The sequence below is a fragment of the Notamacropus eugenii genome, chromosome X (assembly GCF_028372415.1).
Source record: "Notamacropus eugenii isolate mMacEug1 chromosome X, mMacEug1.pri_v2, whole genome shotgun sequence".
NCBI lineage: Eukaryota > Metazoa > Chordata > Mammalia > Diprotodontia > Macropodidae > Notamacropus > Notamacropus eugenii.
The window spans coordinates 100,650,782-100,672,710 of NC_092879.1; the positions used below are offsets into that span (position 1 = coordinate 100,650,782).

General features: G+C 48.0%; 1 protein-coding gene and 1 long non-coding RNA gene across 2 annotated transcripts; one reads left to right on the forward strand and one right to left on the reverse strand.

Moving 5' to 3' along the window:
* Positions 1 to 1,534: 1,534 nt before the first annotated feature.
* On the reverse strand, positions 1,535 to 18,032 carry DGAT2L6 (diacylglycerol O-acyltransferase 2 like 6). The gene is made up of 7 exons (XM_072627440.1): positions 17,765 to 18,032; positions 10,987 to 11,094; positions 9,962 to 10,032; positions 8,691 to 8,895; positions 7,331 to 7,505; positions 5,344 to 5,555; positions 1,535 to 5,117 (listed from the first exon to the last, which is right to left on the reverse strand). The coding sequence occupies exons 1-7, from the start codon at positions 17,847 to 17,849 to the stop codon at positions 4,963 to 4,965; spliced, it is 1,011 nt and encodes a 336-aa protein (XP_072483541.1). The 5' UTR covers positions 17,850 to 18,032; the 3' UTR covers positions 1,535 to 4,962.
* Positions 7,392 to 19,364, forward strand: LOC140516466 (uncharacterized). Its single transcript, XR_011971372.1, has 3 exons — positions 7,392 to 7,470; positions 10,645 to 10,813; positions 19,016 to 19,364. It is a non-coding gene; the product is annotated as an uncharacterized lncRNA (long non-coding RNA).
* The last annotated feature ends 2,565 nt before the right edge of the window (positions 19,365 to 21,929 follow it).

Sequence of the window (21,929 nt, forward strand, 5' to 3'; positions counted from 1 at the left end):
ATCTTTTCTAGTACCATATCTAACTGTAACCCTGAATCCTAGGAACAGCATTCACTTTGTTATTTTCATTAAGTGGCATGCCTGTAAACTAATGGAATGTCTTTTTTACAGGGGCAGCTAAGTGGCACAGTGGATAGAGATCCAGGTCTGAAGTCAGGAATATCTGAGTTCAAATCTGACCTCAGACACTTATTAGCTATGGGATCCTAGGCAAGTCACTTAACTTGTTTACCTCAGTTTCTTCATCTGTAAAATAGGGATCATAATAACATTGACCTCCCAGGGTTGTTGTAAGGATCAAAAGAAATGAATAATTGTAAAGTGCTTAGCACTGTGCCTGGAACATAGTAAGCTACATAAATGTTGTGATAATGATTATTAGACTCTGAATCGAATGAATCCAATATCCAACTCGGGATTCTTGCTTTCTAGAACTAATCTTTCAATTTTCCAGAGCTCTTATGGTGTATTCAATGAATTTCAGGCCTTTCTGAACGTTACTTGATCTTGATGGCAAATGTAGTTGAAAGTAATAAAAGTTTGTCAAGAAAGTTAATCATTAAAGGAAAGTTTTACAATTTTCTAATTTATTTGCCAAACCAGAATGAGAAGAATGAACAAATATGGGCATGGAATGCTGGGTATGTGCACCACCCTGGAAATAATTCGCAAACTACAGGCACCTCCATTGGCTCCCAGGACTTGACCAATATTAAACGTTTAAATTCCAAGTCTTTTAGCCACAATTTCTAGCACAGTCTGAATTTTATTAGGTTAGATGAAGTCCCAGATGTAGTTCTTCTCCTAGCACCCATTCCAAATGCACTTATTATGTATCATTGGTCACTGTGATATATTCTACCCTCCTAGTAGATTGGAGGCTTCCCGAAGGTAGGAAACCCTGAAGGCCTCCCTTTCATGCAAACTCTCTTGTCTCTCTCCCCTATTACCCAGCACAGGGCTCTGCATTCAGTAGTTGCATAACAACTGTTGAATTGAACTGACTTGGATCATTGACTATGAGAGCTGGAAGGAACCTAGCCCCTCCATCAGCACTTCTGACTCCACATGGGCAACAGTAAAAGGTTTCTGAATGTGCAACGACCAAACATTAATTAAAAATCAAACATGTAAGGAATCCGAGGTGTTTCTGACAGTGCTTGCCCATCCAATCTATCACAACTTTACAGCAGCATGGGTTCTGAACACACAGCATGCGCACTTTGCATTGCACATGCCTTCAGGCCACACACCACCAACAAATGCTGCCAAAACCCACTAAAAGGGCTCACAAGCCCTGCCCTAGACCATCCCTCTGGCTTTACAGAGGAGGATGTGGCGCACTAAGAGGTGCTTGGCCTACTTTCTCCTGAGAGCAAATGATCAAACCAGGGATCAAATCCAGGTCACCTGACTCCCAGAGAGGCCTTCCTCTCAGCCTCATGCTACTTCCTGGCTGAGGAGGAAGGGACTTCCTCTGGCAGCTTGAGTTTAAGTATTAAACATCTCCCTGTGTAAGCTGGGTAACCAGGATTATGATACACCCAGATGTTGACAAAGCCTTTAATAATTTAAGATAGAGGGATATGGGCTGGATGATAACACAGATAGGTGAGTTCAAAGCTGGTTGAATTACAGGACCCCAAAGTGGTCATCACTGGATCGATATCAACTTGGAAGGAAGGTGTCCAGGAGAATGCCCCAGGAATCTGTGCTTGGCCCTCAGATGTTCAACATTTTTATTAATCACTTGTATAAAGGCAAAGATGGCGCAAATCTGGAAAGGACGGCTTTGTACCATTGGATGATATTATCAAGATCCCCAAAGATCTGGCCAGCTTAGAGTAATGGGGCTGGATGGAACGAGATGGTGCTCAATATGGATTAACATTCAATCTGATGCTCGGATGCAGTGAGTTGCCTGTACCTGTGCAGGAGAGGGGAGGCAGATGACAGGACAACTATGTGAGAATGATTGGGAGGTAGAGTTTTTGCGTTCTGGGAGATTGTAAGAGCCATGTAGGTCACCTGGGTGACATGGAAGCTAAGAAGATTAGTTGCATCTCAGGCTCTATTGAGAGAGGGAGGTCTAGTATCCAGGCCTAGGGATACGGTTGTCACATTGTCCTTTGCCCTGGTCAGACTGTGAGCAGCTTGGGGCACCACATTTCAGGAAGGACATTGAAATAACTGAAGAATGACCAAGATGGTGAGGGTGGGGGTAGGCTTGGAAACAATGTCTTCTGAGGGTTGGTTGAAGGAAATGGGCAAGAGAAGACTCAAGGGGAACATGAGAGCTGTATTGGTGTCTTTGGAGGGCTGCCACATGGAAGGGGGAGCCAGGAATAGCACTGGTGGGGATGGGGGCAGAGCTGAAGCTGGATGGCAGGCCAAACTTCCCAACAACTCAACTAAAGTTGTCCAAAAGTGTAATGGGCTGTCTGGGGAGGTAGTGAGTTCTCTATGACTGGAGCCTCCCATTTCTTTTTTTTTAAATTAAATTATTTTATTTGGTTTCAGTGTTCTACAATTACTGCCATATATCTTAGATTTTCCCCCTCCCTCCCCCTCCTTCCTCACTCCCTCCCTGACACAGCATACATTTTATATAGGTTCTACACATACATTCCTATTAAAAATGTTTTCATCTTAATCATGTTGCATAGAAGAATTAAAATGAATGGGAGAAACCATAAAACAAAACAAAACAAAACATAATACAAAACAAAATGATCTTCTCCATTCTGCAATCCAATTCCATAGTTCTTTCTCTGGATATGGAAGGCATTTGCCTTAAGAGACCATTGGGAATTATTTAAGTCCTTTCATTGCTATGAAGTACTAAATCTACCAGAAAAACTCCTCGCACACTATGGTTGTTGCTGTGTACCAAGTTCTCCTGGTTCTGCTCCTTTCACTCAGCATCAGTTCATATAAGTCCTTCCAGGCGTCTCTGCAGTCCTCCTGTTCATCATTTCTTAGAGCACAATAGCATTCCAACACATGCATATACCACAGCTTGTTCAGCCATTCCCCAATGGAGGGGCATCCCCTTGATTTCCAGTTCTTGGCCACCACAAAGAGAGCTGCTATAAATATTTTTGTACATGTGGAACCCTTTCCCATTTTTATGATCTCTTGGGGGTACAGTCCTAGAAACGGTATTGCTTGGTCAAAGGGTATGCACATTTTTGTAGCCCTTTGGGCATAGTTCCAAATTGCTCTCCAGAATGGTTGGATCAGCTCACAGCTCCACCAACAATGAATTAGTGTTCCAACTCTCCCAAGTCTTCTCCAACATTTATCATCTTCCTGTTTTGTCATGTCAGCCAATCTGACAGGTGTGATCTGGTACCTCAGAGCTGTTTTCATTTGCATCTCTCTAATCCATAGTGATTTAGAGCATTTTTTCATATGGCTATAGATAGCTTTAATTTCTCCCTCTGAAAACTGCCTGTTCATGTCATTTGACCATTTATCAATTGGGGAATGACAATTCTTGTACATTGGACTCAGTTCTCTATATATTTTAGAAATGATGGAGCCTCCCATTTCTGAGGGTTCTATGGAAGGGATGCCAGTATTGATAGAGAGAGAGGTAGGCATGGTGGGGAAACAGTGACTCCTGCTATTTAGGATCTGTGTGATCCTGAACAGGTCATTTAGTCTTCACAGGCCTCAGTGTCCTCATCTGTCATCTCAGATCTTGGAACCTCTGAGATCCCTTCCAGCTCTAAGTTCCTGTGAAGCCCTTTCCCTGGGATGTTTCCTGGGTCCTTGTTGGCTGGGGTTTTTCTTGGCTCCTACAATGACTCGTTTGCTTACTTAGCTGTGGGCCTTTCCCCATGGCTTGCCAGGCCTGACTCCTGGGTTCTGCAGACCCATTTCCTGGATCCCTGCTGCTCTTCAATTCTCTCGAGTTTTCCATTCTGACATGGTCACTGAGAGGTCTGCTTCTTTTCGGAGGCTAGACTTCATCCTGCCCAGCCACTGTCTTCACCTCCGAGAGCCCTGGGGGAGGTAGGCACTGGCCTGCGGAGGAAGATTCCAGAAAATTGCCAGCATTGGGATGTCCCTCTAGGTGGGGGCTTGCATACATGTTACTAGCTATTGACAGTCTGATGGAAGAGAGTCCTCTTGTGGTATGGGTTGGACTCCCTCAGCCTCCTTTGAGCTTCCAGAGGCTGTGGTTCAAGTTGAGAGAAATAGGGGGCCAGCCAGCCAGCAGCTGTGGGAGTCACTCTGGCCTACCTGCCCAGCTCCATGTGCTGGCAAGTTCTTTTTCCTTCAAGGCACAGCACAGGGGCCCTTTCCTTCAGGATCTTCCCAGCCAGGCCCAACCCCTGCTCTAATGCCTTAGGTTAGGCTTGGATCTCTCCTAGGTACTTTGAACCATTTCCATTCTCATGTGGGCATATCTATTCTCCCCCCTCCCTCAGGCAGTCAGGTCCTTGAGGGTAGGACCTAGTGCCCCTCATCATTTATAGATCCACAGGGCTCAGCATAGTGCCTCTTGCACACAGTGAGTACCCAAGAAATATTGGTGGCATTGGCCAGAGCCTACTAGGGCAGTAGCAGGGGGTATACAAGTGCCCTTTCAGGCATGTCTGGTCCTGCCTGGGGAGAAGAGACTCTAGCAAGCAGCTAAGTTCTTGGTATGGACAGACAAGCCCATGGAAAGGATCTGAGTGGGGAAATGGTTCCTAGAAGGTAGAAGAGAGGCCAAGGGTAGCAGTAGCTAGGTGCCCTGGCATCTCAGAGGGGCTGATCATTTTCAACTGGTCACTGTGCATAAAAGGTGGAGTGCATGTGTGTGTGGTGGGGAGGAAGGGGGGAGCATCCCAGGCTGGAAAGGACTTGTGCTGCTCCTGTGACCTTGGCTCAGGCTAGGCTTTCTGGAGCCCTGCTTTCCCAGGATCCCTCCTCTGTCCAGCCCTTCCTTTGGCTGCTCGTGGGGTCTTGTCACCAGATCATCAGCTCCTGGCTCTCAGAGACCCCATATCGGTCCTTGTGCTCATCAAACAGCTTCCGCAGGGCCTTGATGTACAGGGCGTGGTATTTGTCCACCATCTCCTGGCTCGGATTCTCTATCTTGGGGATCGGCATGGGCTCCCCAACTGCTTGGGATGTTGGAAACCAAGTATCAGTCTCCTAGTGAATCCCCTGTTTTTCAGCCTGCAAAGCTGGGCAGCAGGGTCCAGCCAGGGAAGGAGTATGAAGGGGTTAGGGAGTGAGGGCCATCCTCCCCTCCCCTTTTGGCCCATCCAGGGGACAGGAGTCAAGCCCTGAGGGGTTTGTGGCTGCTAGCTTCAGGGATAGTTTGGGGGTTGGAAGAAAACCTACCAACAGTGGTGATGGGCCTGTTGAAAGGCAGAAAGCCCCAGGAGTCCCTGGTGAGGCCGCGGCCATGGAACGTACAAAAATTCAGGCCTAGGATTCTCTTAGATACTCTCTGGTACGACCTCTGGATAGACCTCAGCCAGGTGCCATCAGGGAAGATCTTCTGCTTGTGAACTTCATTCTCTCCAAAGGAAAAGGAAGGAACCAGGTGTGCCCTACCAAGGCAGGGATGGGGTGTGGGTATGGGCTGGTATGAATGAGCCCACAATGGAGACTCCTCCAATGAAGCCTTTCCTAAACCACCACCAACAACCCAGCTATTCGAACCCTTTGTCCCTAGCCCTTTCCTCTGGCTCACATTGCTCTGACCCTAGTTCCTGGGCCCTGGGCCCTTTCTAGGACAATAGGCACTTGCTGCTTCTGTGCTAATTCACACCTCCCCATCTGTCATCAGGGAAGAGACCCTGAAGGGCATCGAGGCCCAAAGAGGGGAAGTGACTGGCTCAAGGTCACACACTCAGAAGTCTCACCATCCTCTCTACTACGCCATGGCTCTCACTCCCTCACTCAGGACCATGGAATTTACCAGTTGCTCTGTTACTCCACAAGGGGGCAGGCTTTGTCTCTCCCAACCAGGTTGTGACCCCTACAGGGGAGGGGGGGGAAGTTGTTCTTATTCTTTTCTGTTCCCTGAAGCAAGGAGCCCAGAATTCTGTACCCAGCAGGTGTCCTATCAGTACTTAACAAAAACAGAACTTTTGAGACAAAGGAGTGTATTCATGTAAGCCAGTGTGTGTGTGTGTGTGTGTGTGTGTGTGTGTGTGTGTGTGTGTGCCTGTGTGCATCTCCCAGTTCCACCACTTACTAGCTGTGTGACCTCCTTGTCCCTCAGTTTCTTCATCTGTAAAAAAGAGGATAAAATTGCCCTATCTACCTTTAATACATATACACCACAATCACACATACACTTGCAGATTGACATCTTTTAGTCTCAGGGCACTCAGGGTAACAGAGCCAGTATGCTTGACCTTGGACTTCCCGACTCCTGCCATGGTACATAATACCCACACATGTCTGCTAGCGTTTGTGTGTCTAGAGAGTGGGCTTTGTGTGTATTCCTGGGAATACTCACGTCCATGACTTCATGTGACTGTGTCAAAGTTATGGCCCATCTGCCCATTGGGGCACATGCCACTCTCCCATAGGAAAAGGAGAGAAGACAGTTATCTCTGCCTCCCCCACCAGGGGGAGCACTAACCAGCCTTTCCTAAGTGCCTGTGATTCACGAGTTAAAGATAGAGGGGCAGCTTTCCGGTGACCACAGGTCAATTTAGTGAGATCCTGAAGACGTGGATGAAGTGCTTACTGTGCCCAAAGGTTGCCAGGCCACAGCTCTCATCTCATGCCATGCACTTGAAGAAGGCGCCCCATAACCACGTTTGGTAGAGGAGCAAATCTTGCCTAAGGAACCCGATTTTTGGAAAAAGTTCAGAGGGAAAAGGCTTTGGTGTGTGCTGGGGGGCTAATGCTTTTTTGGCAAAGATCAAAGGCTTGGTAAGTGTTCTGACCTCTCTGGGCCTCCAGCGTCTCCTCATCCACTCTGCTCTGTTGGCCCTCTCACCTTGTTTCTCCGCAACCTTCGATGGCACTTCTTCTGTGGGAGAGCCCTGAACCCCATGAGAGCCACTGGTCCCCCTTCACGGAGCAGACAGCCATCTGGAAGCCCTGGATTTGGTCAGCAAAGGGAGCTGAAGCTCCTCTACTCCTTACATGTGGTGTGCGAAGTGACCTGGGCTAGTCCTCTCCTGTGTCACGTGACCTTGACCAATGCTATCATCTTCCTCATCGATGACATGATCTCAAGAGTCCCTTCCAACTCTGTCTATGGTCTAATGCGCATGTGTGCCTGGGAACCTGCTGGCACAGGGACCCTGGGTCTCTACCCAGTCTGAACGAGTCATCTATGCTGAAGGTGATTCTGGGGACCCACCCTGTCTGGAAGGCCAGCCGCACGAAGCCTTTGCGATTTTTTAGGACGATGATTGGAGTTCCAGGGTGACTCAGGAGGGCTTCAGCAGCCCCTCCCACCACCACAATCGCCGCGTTCCCTGAGCCCATCTTTGTTAGCAGGTATTTCAAGGCAGAGGGACTCACTGGGCATATGCCTATGGAATCAAGGGCACAGAGTAAAACTGGGAGACTGGTACCTGGAGAAGGCACACTCCTGACTCCCTCCTTCTCCTCCTCTCCTCTTTCCTCCCCTCTCCCTCCCTGCTTCTCCTTCCCTCCTTCTCTTCCTCCCTCCTCCTCCCTCTTCCTTCCCCTCTTCTCTCCTTCTCCTCCTCCCTCCCCCCTCCTCCTTTCCCCCCTCTCTTTCTCTTCTCCTCCTCCCTTCTTTTCCTTCTCCCTTCCCCTCCCTCCTCCTCCCCTCTTTCCCCCTTCTCCCTCTTACTTCTTTTTCCAACTAGGCACCCTCTGCCCCCATAACCTAGGCCAGTTCCCATTCAGTAGCTGGGTTATGGGGCAGGGGAAGGGGCCAGCACAGGCCCCTCAAGGGTGGAGGCGACACTGCTGGACCCCCAGCTCATGGTACTTTTGAGTTGCCAATTCCACTCCACCACTCTTGAGGTAAGTCCCTCCTGCCCCAGTCCTGCTCCCTTCAGCCTAGGAGCCATAGCCCTTTCTGAACCAGCTCAGCCCTGCTGGGTCCTGCAGTGGGATAGGCCTGATCTTGAACAAGCTGTGCCAAGTGTTTGCCTGTCTAAAGGTGCCATCATTCAGGCCCCTGACCTCCTTTTCAAGGGCAAGTCAGTGCTAGCACAGAGAAAGGACCAGAGACCAGGGAACTAAGAGAGCAGCCTGGCCCAGGGCCTTGATGTAAGCGCAAGAGAGATTTCAACACTCCTGGTGGCAAGCCTGGCTGTGGGTTAGATGTGACATCCAACAGAAAGTTCATACAGTTTCTCCTTCTTGCCCCACTGCCACCTCCCAATTTGACCTTCTTACCTGTCAGTTTCAGACCACAGAGACCTATTTCTAGGTCTCAGGCCCTCCAGAAAAGCACCTTAGGGTGCTAGTTCAGCCAGTTAGCCCAGCCCCAAGGACCTAGACCTTCTACTTGGGGCTGATTAATGCTATTGGTACAAAAGGGAGTAGGGATATTTGCTACCCCCCTCCCCCCAGTACAGGGCCTTTGCTTTCTCTCTGGTGGGAAAGTCTCCCTCCTACCCTCAACTCCTTTACCCCTAAGACAAAGACTGGGATATGACCCAGGGATGAAGGCTGGGCCAGATTGTGCTAGCTGGTCTTATAGGCAGGGGTAGGGTTAAGGAAGCTCCAGACTCACTCACCCTTTGCCATCACATAGTCCCGGACAATTGGGATCCAGAAGATCCCTTCCAAGGTGGCAAGAGATGGGGTGATCCCAGGAAAAATCCGAGAAAAGCCAGTGGACTCTGTGCCAAAGTTGCAAAAGAGCCCATAGGAGAGGATCCCATGGGGGTGGGCAGCAATGATATAGTTGTGATTCGGAGAGAGCTCACAAGTCTTCACCAGCTGTCAGGGGGAGAGAGAAGGGCAAGAAGCCAAGAAGGGCCTGGCTGGGGATCCCCCTCAGGGTCATGCAAGACTCCTGCCTCTCATGTGCCCCAATCAGTTGCCAAATCTTAGCATTTCTTTCTCTACAACATCTGCTTCTCTACATTGGCCCTAGACCAGGCCCCCCATCCCCTCTAGCCTTCTAATTGGTCTCTCTAATTCTGCCTCAAGTCTGCCCACTCCAATCCATTGCACATTCAGTTGCCAAAGTGATTTTCCTAAAGGGTACATCTGCTCATGTCATCTTCCCACTCATGTGACCCCACTGGCTCCCTATCACCTCCAGGATTCAAAGGAAAATTCTCCCTTGGCTATTTAAAGCCCTTTTTAACCTGGGCTCTACCAGCAGTTCCTTCCAGGCCACGCTGTACTTCATTGCCCTCTACAAGCCACGCTTCCTGGGGCTCTATCTCACACCTCCATGCTTTTGCACTGGCATCCTCCCACTGCCATGTGGTCCCTCATCACTTCTACCCTTTGGAATCCTTGACTTCCATTGCTTCTTAGCTGACCTCCCTTCTATTCCCATCCATGGATACTACATGGACCTATTTACGGAAACATTAGGACCCTGACCCCCCATTGGAATAGAGAGTCCTTGAGGACAGAGAATGTTTCACTTTGGCTTTGCACCTGAGCACTTAGCATGGCACTTGGCATATAGTAAGTGCTTAGTTAATGCTTACTGATTGATGGATCCCATTAAATATGAGCTAGATACTTTTCCTCTCTTGCCCTCAGTGTCCACCTCTGTAAAATGAGGGAGCTAAACTAGATAAGTAGATGAGCTCGAAGGTCCCTTCCAGCTCAAAATTCTATGATCATATGAGGATGTTACCAGAGAAGTGGTACCCATCCCCTAAGCACATGTTCCCTGGGGCCTCTCCATTCATCTATCTGCAAGTTTCTTTGGGATTCTATCTCAAAATGCTGGCTGCTGAACCTTTGTAAACTGTAGGGGTTGGATGTGTATATGTGTGTGTATGCGTGTGTGGGGGGGGGGGGGGCGGGGGAGGTTGTTCACCTTAACAGGAAAGTAGTCCCGGAAGTACTTCCAAAGTGTCCAGTTCCTCACCCAGTTTGAGCGCCTGCCACCTGTAGAGAAAGGGAAGGAAGGGGGCAGGGCAGGGAAAGCTGGCTCACTCTCTCTCTGGAGGGGGAGACAGCTTCCTGACCTCCCCCATCCCAGTAGAAGATTGACCTCTTCAGGGTTTGTTTTTTCATCCTAATGCTTCTGAAACACAGCATACCCCCTCCCCTTACTCCCTTCCCAACATACCCCCCCCCAGGGCCTAGAACTTCAGTTCCCCCTTAGTAACATAGGACTGTTGGGGGTCTAAGCTCAGTTTCATGTGAACAGTCTCGGGCAGGTAAAGGTGAGGACTTCTAAACCTCAGAGTTCTCATGAGGCCCCCCAGGGAACAGCTAGGTATTGAGGCGTGAGACACGGGCTATCTCGTGCATTTCTGCCTCTTCTCCGTGGGAAACTTGCTGGGGAGAGCATCCTACCCTTGAGATTAACCCATGGTCTGAGCACACCTGTTGTTGACTAGCTAAAGGCTGAGAGCAGGCACGGTATTCAGGTGCAAACTATGCGGTGGGAGAGCTTAAGTAGGGTCAGGAAAGCCTGAAGGCGCTCTTCAAGCTGAGGGGCCCTTAGAGGGCAGAAGGTCCCTCCCCTCTCCCACTCCCATTCTCTTGCTGTAGGATCTTTGCCTCCTTGGGAGGAGGAGGATTCCTCTCTCCTGAAGAAGAATTCACCCTGCACATGTAACTAAGATCCTGAATAAAGCCTAACCCTTGTTCGACTCTGGAAAGTCTCTTCTCTCAACACGTTTATCTGGTTTGGCCACCGAAGACCTGCGACAGGTGAAAGGTAAGACTCGGGTAGCCCTTCGACCTCAAGGCCAAACATGGGACCACCAATGTTGGCTTGGCAAGGGGAGCCTTCTTCCTAGCCCTCTAGCTCTCCCTGAGCCACACGGCCACACGAGCAGTGTGGACTTTTATTCTTGGTGCTTCTTGGGTCCCCTCCCCCTTCCCACTTACCTTGACTGTGAGTTTTCCAGTCATATAAGAGCCAGACTAAGGTGAGCACAGACACCATCCAGTACTTAGTGAACAGGAGGACAGGCACAGAAACGATGGGGATGGCTCCTGAGGAAGTACCAAGGGTTGTTCCATCACCCACAATGAAGTCCAAGGCCTTGGGATTGTACCCCCTCTCCAACTACATACTGCACACATCAGTTTCCTCCTCTACCAAATCTAGTCCAAATGTTGGACTACATGACTTCTGAGTCATCGTGGCCAAGACTCTCATTTAAGTTCCTTTCCCTGAGCTTCTGCAAAATGAGAAGTTTGGAGTAGATCAGGATGTGGCTCTGTTTGACAGTCTGGTGAAGCCAGACAAAACCCAACGGAAAGAGAAAGAAAGAGAAATTCCATTCAACATAATTGCAGATAGTATAAAATACTTGGGAATCTACGTGTCAACACATACACAAGAATTATATGGTAACTATTATAAAAGACCTTTCATTAAAAAAAGCCAGATAGAAATAAATGGAGAAATATTGCTTACTCATGGGTAGGCAGAGCCCACATAATGGAAATGACCATCTTACCAAAACTAATTTACTTATTTAGTGCCATAGCAGTCAAACTACCAAACATACAGCTAGGTGGTGCTGCAGATAGAGCGCTGGGCCAGCAGCCAGGAAGACTCTAGTTCAAATCTGGCCTCAGACATTTACCTGCTGTGTGACCCTGGGCAAGTCACTTAATCTCTGCTTGCTTCAATTTCTTCATCTGTAAAATGAGGATAATAATAGGGTTGTTGTGAGGATCAACGAGATCAAAATGGTAAAGTACTTGTGTGCCTGGAACATAGTAAGCGCTAAGTAAATGCTAGCTATTGATTACTTACAAGAACTAGAAAAAAATAGAGTTCATCTGGAGGAACAAAAGGTCGAGCCTATCACGTGAATGAATGAAAACAAGAAATGTGAAGGAAGGAGATCTCAAAGTATATTGTAGAGTGGTGATCGTCAAAACTATATGGTGCAAGTGAAGAAACAGGCAGTGGGTCAATGGGATAGATTAGGCAGACAATACACAAATATGATATGCCCTATAGTCATGTAGAACAGAAAACAGCACATAACTGTGACCTATTAGGAGCAGGGTTGGGGCTTTGGGGCAGCTTAGGGGAGAAAAGGGAGAGATCTGGGTTCAAGTCAATAAACTCTCATGAGGCTCAAGCAGGTGAGCTCCTCAATCTCTCAGGCAGCCAGGTATTCATTCATCTAAAGCTACACATTAAAAAGGAGGTGCTGACCAGCACTCGTCACTCACATAGAGTTTCACATGAAATTACTGACCCGGAGCAAAGGAAGGAAAGGCTCTCTCGGAACACAGAATCTTTAGAAGGCAGTTGGCTTCACAATCCGCAAATCTACGCCTAGAAAAGGGAGGCAGCGTCCCAAAGAAGGAAGGGCATTGGGAGGAGGAAACAGGGGGCATCTACCTCTCTGTCAAAGTGTCCTTCTGCAGGAAGGCCTCCCTCCACCAAGGGAAAAGCCTCCACCCTCAGCACCACGCCCCTTTGGGGAAGCTCTCAGGGTGGTCCCAATGCTAATCGGGAGCAGAATGGGGCCTTTGGCCTCAGCTGTATCTATTATAATGATAATCTGTCTGCTCTGTGGTGACTTGTGGCCCTCCTCACCTCAGTCTTTCCTTCTCCAAGACAGACATTCTCAGCTCCTTCAGTGGATCCTTATATGCCCCCCTCCCCCCAATCAGGGGAGCTGATTCTCAGGAAGTTTGGCTTTGTGAGTAGGAGGGGCTGACACATCTCTATGGGAAATGCCTGACAAACCCACCTTGGCCTCTGAAAAGAAGGTAGCCTTCTAAAAGCAAGGCCCCATTCTGAAGGCAAAGAGGGAAGACAGGCTGTCATAGTCTGGATGCTTAGGGGTCAGGCAATCGCTTGGAAACACCATAGGCAATAATTGTTGCTCTGCCTTCAAGAGGACCAATGACATCACCAGTGACGTTTTGCAAGACTCTTGGGTGAATCAGATTAAAGTGAGGCATAGTTGCACAAAGTCAACAGACTCTTCCAAAGCCATCAAAGTTCAGTGGCAGGACAAAAGTCAGGACACCTGGCGATGGCCCAAGATGTAGTGGGTGACCTTGGTGTCTTTGATGTCTAATCAAACTCAAAGCACTCCATAGTGCCAACTTCAGCCACCTTCACAGCCTTTGGAACAAATTGTTCTCATCTCCCTGTTCCACCAGAGGAAGTCTTCACAGGCTTGCAGTAGACATCCCTCTAACTCGCTGATGGATTTGAGACCTGTCAGTTACCCTCAGCCTGGTTTTAACTCATCTGCTGAAATAGTTTCATCAGGGTGTGGTTGCTGTTCGGGCCACAGCTTCTTAGAGCCACAAGTGAGAGCTGGGGGACACCTGTCGCGGGCAGTCAGTTATCCCATAAGAGAATGGGCTGAGATGATGTAAACTGGGATTAGCTATCTTGGACAAAACTTTCCAACCTGCAGATACACAGTCTTGGGAGGCCTAGTCAGATGAATGTGGGAAAAGAATTTTTGAAGCCAAGGGGAGTCACAGAGCAAAAAGATGAGTGAAAGAAATCGGAATCCCCCAAGGCCCCCCTCAGGTGATAGCTCCCATTCTTTTCTCCTCAGCCAAAAGCCTCAGTACATTTTCCTAGAGATCTCTTCTCTGTGCCCCCATCATATTCTACCATGTATCACTTGGATTTGTGGAGGCATCATGTTCTTACTACTGGATTGGAAGTTCCTTCAGGGCAAGGATTCTTGATTTCATTGACATAGAATGGTGAAATGAGCTCTGTGTTTGGAGTCCCAAGCCTTGAGTCTGAGTCTCGGCTCCATCTTTTCCTGGCTTTGTGACTCTGGACAAGTCACTCAATGTCTCTGATATTACGAGGAAATGTCAATTTCCTCCCCTGCAAAATGGGAATAAAAATCCTCATCCCACTGAATTCCCAGGGTTGGGGTGAGAACAGTGCTCTGGGAATCAGAAAGGTCATCAAACAGCAAACTAACTGGGAAACACAGGGGAAGCACTGAACGAAAGTGGATAGCACTGAATTTGCCGTTACTGCGTTGAATTTGAGTTGGACATCACAATGGCTGAGCTCTGCGAGAGCAGTCTTTCTCTTGGCCTCAGAGGATCCGAGGTAAGTCTGAGATATGGCAGAGGCTGAGGAAGGGTGGGGATGGCCAAGGGTGCCACGCCAGCCTTCTGAGATGATTTTTGGAGAGACTTCTCGTTAAGGAGGGAATGAAGAGCAGGAATTCGGGCCAACTGAATACACATTTATGAAGTGCCTACTATGTGCCAGGCACTGTGCTCTGCACTGGAAGGGACTCAGAGGTCATTTACTTCAGCCCTTTCATTGTTTTCAGAGTTGGACATGGAAAGCCAGAGAGAAGAGGAAGGACCTTGAACAACATCACAAAGCCAGTGAGTGGCAGGGCCAGGATTTGAATCAAAGCCATAAGGAGCTGGACCAGAGGCACTGATCCCTAGACCAAGCAAAGCTGATGGGAAGACTTCCAGGCGAGCATGACCAAGTTAGGTCTTTTCCTGATTCCATCAAACTCCCAGTGAGTGAGTCCCATGTCCTTTAGGGAGGGTCTGCCTTCCTCCTAGCGAGGAAGACCGAGATGGCAGGGAGGAACTCTGAGGGAATGCACAGTGAAGAAGGTCTGAAGGTAACCTGAATCTGGCAGGGGACTTCACACACATCCCGCAAAGTCAATCAGGGGGCAGCACCTCCTTGTAACTTACTGGCTTTATGACCTTGGGCATGTCCCTTCCCTGCTCAAGGCCTCAGTTTCCTCCTCTGTGAAATGAGGAGCTGGCATGGATGTCCTCGAGGGCCCTTTTCAGCTCTAGCTCTGGGATCTGCTGAGGTACAACCAGGGCAGTGGATAGATGAGGAGCCCAGTGCTTGGCACACAGTAGGCACTTCATAAATAAATGCTTGTTGACTGACTGACGATGACTGAACAACTCAGGGCTGGCAGGCACTCTCAGTTCAACTCTTGTCTCTGGGAGAATACCCTCCCCAGCCTTTGCATGAAGACCTCTAGTGACAGGGAACTCACCACCTTACGAGGTAGTCCAAATTGTTAGGATATTAGTTACTTCCTTACTCTGGGCAAAGAATAGCTGCAGACTTCACCCACTACCCCTAGTTCAGCCTTCTGGGACTCAGCAATTCAATTCAATCGAACAAGCATTTCTATTATATCTTATTACATGTAAGTCATTGAGGATACAGAGACAGAACTGGCCAAGTTGCCACCCTCCAGGAGCTTATATCCTGCTGTGGTGTGTGTGTGTGTGTGTGTGTGTGTGTGTGTGTGTGTGTGTGTATGTGTATGTGTGTGTGTGTATGTGTATGTGTGTGTGATGCCACATGTACAAAGACAAGTGTTGCGGATACGGATACAAAAAAGATTCCGCCTCTGAAAGAGGCGTGATGGAGAAGTCCAAGTGGGGGGCTAGTGGGGAGAGAGATGGCTTGCCTGAGAGTCCTCACTGAATGGAGGCTTGGGGAGGAGCCCTTCAATGCTGGAGACAGTCGTGTTCCCCTTGGGCCTTCTCTTTTCCAGCTTCCTTCTCTTCTCCCTGGTCCCTTTCTCTGGTCTTCTACGGCTTGATCTGAAGGCCTTACATCATCTAAGTCACTCTCCTCTGGATACTCTCCAGCTTCTCAGTGTCCTCTCCAAAACTTGGTGCCTGGACCCAGAGGTGCTTCCAGATGTGGCAGCCTGACCAGGGCATAGGATGGCACCAGGGCTACTAATTCTACAGCAGGGTTTGGGCTTCACTGAAGGAAGACAGATGAACACAGGTCCTGTTGACAAAATGGTGGTCAAGCTTCTGGGGTGATTCCAGGCTGCTACGGTTCCAATGTCCAGGCCAGTGACCACCCCATTCCTGGGCCCTGGCTCTGTGCACCCTTCTAGGAGCAGTGTCAATGCTGAGGCAGGGAGAAGAGAGAAGAGTCTGCTTAGCTAGAAGCAACCTTCTGGGGGAGCATTTGGCCATGGCAAGTTGTCCTCCAAGTCATTAGGATAGCCACAGGCAAACATTCAAATCATGTCCAAAGACCTTGAAGCCCTCCTCACGTTCTCTTCCGAAGAGAAGCTGAGTTCTCTTCTGGGCACTGCCTCCCAGAATTGGGATGAGAGATGCTTTTGGTAAGCCCTAAAGTGCTATTATAGCTCTGCGAATCCTCCTTCATTCTTTCTGGGAATCAGTTTCCCCAGTTGCAAAATGGGGGGAGGGTAGAGAGGCAGTTGGTCTCTGTAGTTTCCAAGGGTCTTGGGATTTATTTTTGATCCCTTGTTCTTTGCAACTAGTGACCCTGTGTTTTTCCTGCCCTTTGTGCTGAGGGTGGGTTGGATAACAGCCCACTCCTAGGACAGGAAGCTTGGCCACATGTCCCCTTCTTAGGCTGGGGAGACTGAGGTTCTCAAGCAGGCTAGGCCAATCTGTATCAGCCAAGAGCTCCTTTGACTGTTGCTTCAAGATCTCCAGTGACAAGGTCTGCTTCTGGGCAGCTCATGCTGTCAGCAAGTGGTGACTGAGCTGAAATGAGCCACCTCATGCCAGATCCAGCTCCCTGCCCACTTCATGAGGGCCCAGAGCCATGCTCACTTCAGGCCTGGCTCAGTTTACTCCCCCAGCAGCAACTCTCCTCACCCATGCTCCCATTTCCCAGCACCTCTTGCCTTCTGCCCCTAGAATGGCAGAGACCATCTTGTTTGCTTGTATTTGCATCTTCAGTGCTTAGACCCATGCCTGGCATGGAGCCCTCCCTTGGTAAATGTTCCCTCTATTATAACACCTTGCTTCATCCCCTCAATCCACACCCAGCCAGTTGTCACACCCTATTGTTTCTACCCATTTAACATCTTAGCTGGTAGAACCACAGATGGAAAGATCGAAGGCATGCATCTCTTTTAACCCCTTCATTTTACACATGAAGGAGTTGAGAACCAGAAAGAGGAAGTCATTTGTTCCAGTTCACACAGACTGCAAGTAGCAGTTCCAGGATCCAAACTCTGGGCTTCTGACTCCAGGGCAGCTACATGGTGGTGTAGTGGATAGAGCCCAGGGCCTGGAATCAGGAAGACTCATCCTCCTGAGTTTGAATCTGACTGAAGACACATACTAGCCATGTGACAGTGGGCAAATCACTTCACTCTGTTTGCCTCAGTTTCCTCATCTGTAAGATGAGCTGGAGAAGGAAACAGCAAACCACTCCAGTATCTCTGCCAAGAAAACCCCAAATGGAGTGACGGAGAGTTGGACAGGACTGAAAAAGGAACGAACAACTCCAAATGCAGCACTCTCTGCACTGCTCCACAATGCCTGGATTTGCCCCCTTCTCTCTGCTCCCATGGCCATCCCCTTAGCTCAGGTTCCCATAGCATGAATTTCTGGCCAAGGACTGAATGGAGCCGATCTAACCATGCTTGGAAACCTTCCAGATACTTCCAAATAGCTGGCACATTCCCCTTAAGTGTTCTCCTTCCCCCAGCTAAGCATCCTTAGATCCTTCAATGTTTTCTCATCTAGATGGCTTGGGCTCCTCTATCCTTCCTGCTAATTCATAACATCCCCTGTCCTCTGAATACACCTGAAGTGTGGCATCCAGGGCTGAGCCCTGGCAGGACTTCTGGCTACACAGACCTTTGGTGGACGAGTGATGTCAGTGAGGTAGTCCCCTCCATCCCCTCCCTGCAGTCCCACTTACCTAGCACCACATACAGGGGCATCCACTGTGCAATTGAAAGGGTCTGGAGGGCAGCCTGGCAATCCAATGTAAAGCCAAAGGCCATGGTGCTGCAGCTGTGGCAGGGAACCCACACAGAAGGCTCTCTAAGCTCAGGTAAGCCTCAGTGCTTTACTTCACATCTCCTCCCTCAGCCCTTTTAGCTCCCTGCTAATTCCAACCTTCAACCTTTCCCCTAGCCCTGCTCTGAGAGCTGCCACACCCCAGCCTCCTACCGAAAGAGCCTGCCCGCCTCCTCCTCCATCTCTCTTACCCTTGGAGACCCTAGCTTCCCCTTTCCCCTGAACTGTGTCTCTGTCCTGCCTCCTTCTCTCCTCCATCTCCCTCCCTCCTCCTCCCTCCCTCTCTCTCCTTCTGTTTCTTCCTTCCCCCTTCTTCTTTCTCTTTCTCTCTCCTCCTCCCTCCCTCTCTCTCTCCCTTCTCTCTCTCTTTCTCTTTCCTCCTCTTCCTCCTCCCTTCCTCTCCCTCTCCCTCCCCACCCTTTCCTGCTCTACCTCCCTTATTGTCCCACCCACCCCCCCCCCCCCCGAATGTGAGTTCCTTGAGGACAGGACCTGGGTTGTGTTGACCACAGTAGGCATACAAATCTATGCAAGTGGCTCCACTGTTTTTTCCGCTCCCAGGTCTTCTATAAGCTGGAATGCCAATGCTTGAATTAAGAAGAGTCTGAACCTAATAGTCTCTTTTGTTATCTTAAGTAAATTCAGAGAATGCCTCAGAGAAGCAAATGGGGCTGACTTAGTAATTTCCCTAGGAGACCCTTTTCCTGGCATCTTAGTGATAAGGAAAAACACAGTTGTCCTGGGTTGTAATTTCAATTGAAACTTTGTTAAAGGTGCCCTTTCCCATGTCAGCAATTTCAAGGACCTGTTTAGGACAGGATGTCTGTCATCAGGGTGGTGAGATTTTCTCCTTATCTTATGTCACAGAGACATGCTACAGAGAGAAAATTCACACAGCTTGGGATCATTAAAACTCAATTGATACTACTTTGTTTATTGTCTTGTCTTACTAAAGTTATGATTTGTTCAACTAGGAGAGTTCCTTTCTCATGGTAAAATGTATTTAAGACAATTGATTTCTGTACTGAGCCAGTCAGAATATTTTTCTGACTCCATAGTGCATTATGTTACCATTTTCTTTAATAAGAAATTATTTAATTACTTAAATAATAACACATGCCTTTAGCCTGTTGTCTTTTCTTTAACAAAGTTTTCAGGTCAACACAGGAGAGGTGGTGAGCATCTGGCTTGGAAGCTTGCCTCAGACACTACCTATGGGGCCTTGGGCAAATCAATGGATCTCTCTGACCTGCAGTTTCCTCCCTGGCTTGTTGTGAGAATCAAAGTACTTGGTAAGCCTTAGAGTGTCATGCAAATGAGTTCTTATTATTAGCCCTAGAGGGCATTGGGAGCATCTGAAGGTTTCTGAGCAGAGGAGTGCCCAGTTCAGACCCAGACCTTCAGAAGATTATTCTGGTAGCTATGCAAAGGAAGTGGAAACTGTAGGCCAGGAGACCAGTTAGCAGACTATTGCAACAATCCAGGGCAGAGGTGGTGAAGATGACCTAAGGTGGTGGTTGAGGGAATGGAGACAAAGCTAATGATGCAAGAGATGGTATAGAGAAAGAGCTCATGGGATTTTGCAATGGATTGCATTAGGTCGGAGGTGAGGGAGTATGTGACACAGCACCCTGGCCTTGGAGTATGATTAGTTTTAGAACTGAAAAGGACACTGTGCCCAACCCACCCTGGCACTTAAGAGAGGAAGTAATCGAAGCCTAGACAGGGGATCACCAAGGTGGTAGGTGGCAGAGGATGGATTTGAATGCACAACTCCTCCTAACTCTTAGGACCTAAGTTTGAGCAATGGGGAAGCTACCTCAGTTTCCTCCTCTGAAACCTCCAGAGTCCCTTGTAGTTTGATATCTCCTGTCCTGTAAGCAAACACCTCGAACCAAGGTCAGTTTGAGGCACTAATGGGCACTTGGAGATGGCTGATTGGATCCCCACTGAGAGGTCACTTACATAGAGTTGGCAGTGGAACCCTAGGAGCTGATGGAATTACCAGGGCAGACTTCCTACCCTCAAGGAATTTAACAATCTATTGGGGGGGAGACAATATATATGCATACATTTGCAATATATACAAACAAGCAATATAGAGGGAAGGCACTGGAATTGAGAGGATTTGAAAAGTTTCCTGTAAAAGATGGAATTTTAGCTGGGAATTAAAGGAAGTCAGAGAAGTCAGTAGGTGAAGTTGAGAAGGGAGAGCATCCCAGACATGGCAGATAGTCAGAGAAAATGCCCAGAGCCAAGAGATGGAGAGCGCTGTAGGATAAGAAAGAGGCTGGTGTCACAGGATGGGGACTAAAGTGTGAGAAGACTGGAAAGGTAGGAGGGCACTAGGTTGCCTCAGTTTCTCTTAATTTCAATTGATACAGATGTCTCAAAGGCAGTTGGCAATATGAAAATGAAGGTCAGCAGAGAGGTTGGGGCAGGATAGGTAGATTTAAGAACCATTGGCATAGAAATGGTGATTAATCCATGGGAGCTGATGAGATCACCAAGTGCAGTATAGAAGGAGGAGAGAACAGGGCCCAGGACAGCATCCTGAGGGATACCTATGGTTTGAGGGCATGATGTGGAGGAAGATTCAGCCAAAGAGACAGAGAAGGAGTGGTAGGAGGTAGGAGGTAGGAAGAAAAGGTAGGAGGAAAACTGGGAAAGAGTGGTATCCTGAAAATCTAGAGAGAAGAGAATATCAAGGGGGACACATTGGATCAACAGTGTCAAAGGCCACAAAGAGATCAAGGAGAAGGAGGACACTGGACAATGAGAAGAGGTCATTGGTAACTTAAGAGAGAGCTGTTTCAGTGAAATGAGGAGGTTGGAAACAGGAGTGTAAGGGGTTAAGAAGAGAATGAGAGGAAGAGAAAATGGAGGCACATACTGTAGACAGTCTGTTCAAGGATTTTAGCAACAAAGTGCAGAAGATATACATGATAATAGTTAGTAAGGATGGAAGGATAAAGTGAGGGGTTTTTGAGGACAGAGGAGACATGGATACGTTGTAGGCAGAGAGAGAAGGAGCCAGTAGACAGGGAGAGGTTGAAGGTAAGTGATAGAATAGGGATGACAAAGAGGAGATAAGATGGAATGGGATTGTTAGCATAGGTGAAGGGGTTAATCTTGGTAAGGAGTGAGGCCTCTTCATCATGTGAGACAGGGGTGAAGAAGGAGAGAGGGACAGAAGGCAGATGCATGATGGGAGATGAGGAATATGGGAGAAGAGGGAGCTCAGGGCAAATGGCCTCCATTTTTTTCTGCTCCAAATCAGATATATGACTTAAATATAAAAGGTTACATCATAAACAGATCAGAAGAGGAAGGAAAAAATTTCCTTTTGGATCTGTGGATAAAGAAAGAGTTCATGATCAAGCAAGAGAAATTTACAGGAGGAGAACAGACAATTTTGATTACATAAAATTTAAAACTTTTGCACAAACCAAACTAATGCAGCTAAAATTAGAAGACAGGAAGGCAACTGGGGAAAATTTTTGCAGCAAGTTTCTCAGTTGGAAAGTTTCATTGCCAAACCATATGAGAAACTTATTCAAATATATAATAAGAGCCATTCCTCAATTGATAAAGGAAGGATATGAACAGACAGTTTTCACAGGAAGATGTTCAACTTATCAACAGCATGTGAGAAAGGCTCTACATGAGTAATAATTAGACATATTCAAATTAAAGGAACTCTGAAGTGAAAAATGACAAATGTTGGAAGAGCTGTGGGGAAAATGATCACATGACTGCCCTATCGGTAGAGCCACGAATCATTGTAGAAATCAATTTGGAAAAATGTCCAAAAAGTCTCTTAAACTGAATATCCTTTGAACTATAGATATTACCCCAAAGAGGTAAAATAAGAAAAGTATCTATATGTGCAAAAATATTCACAGAAGCTCTTTTTGTACTGGCAAAGAACTAGAAACTGAATGGGTGCCCATCTTGGGAAAGGCTGGATAAATCATCATATATAAATGTAATAGAATAGCTATTGTCTCTTAAGAAATGATACAAAGGGATGGTCTCAGAGGTTCTTAGAAGACTTGTTTAAA

Excerpts from the sequence above, each read along its gene's own strand:
- DGAT2L6 (XM_072627440.1), bottom strand. The coding sequence starts at position 17,849 with ATGGCCTTTGGCTTTACATTGGATTGCCAGGCTGCCCTCCAGACCCTT. Across the intron at positions 11,095-17,764 it reads GCCCCTGTATGTGGTGCTAG|GAGCCATCCCCATCGTTTCT; the intron begins GTAAGTGGGACT and ends GTACTTCCTCAG. Across the intron at positions 5,118-5,343 it reads CAGGCCCATCACCACTGTTG|TTGGGGAGCCCATGCCGATC; the intron begins GTAGGTTTTCTT and ends CATCCCAAGCAG.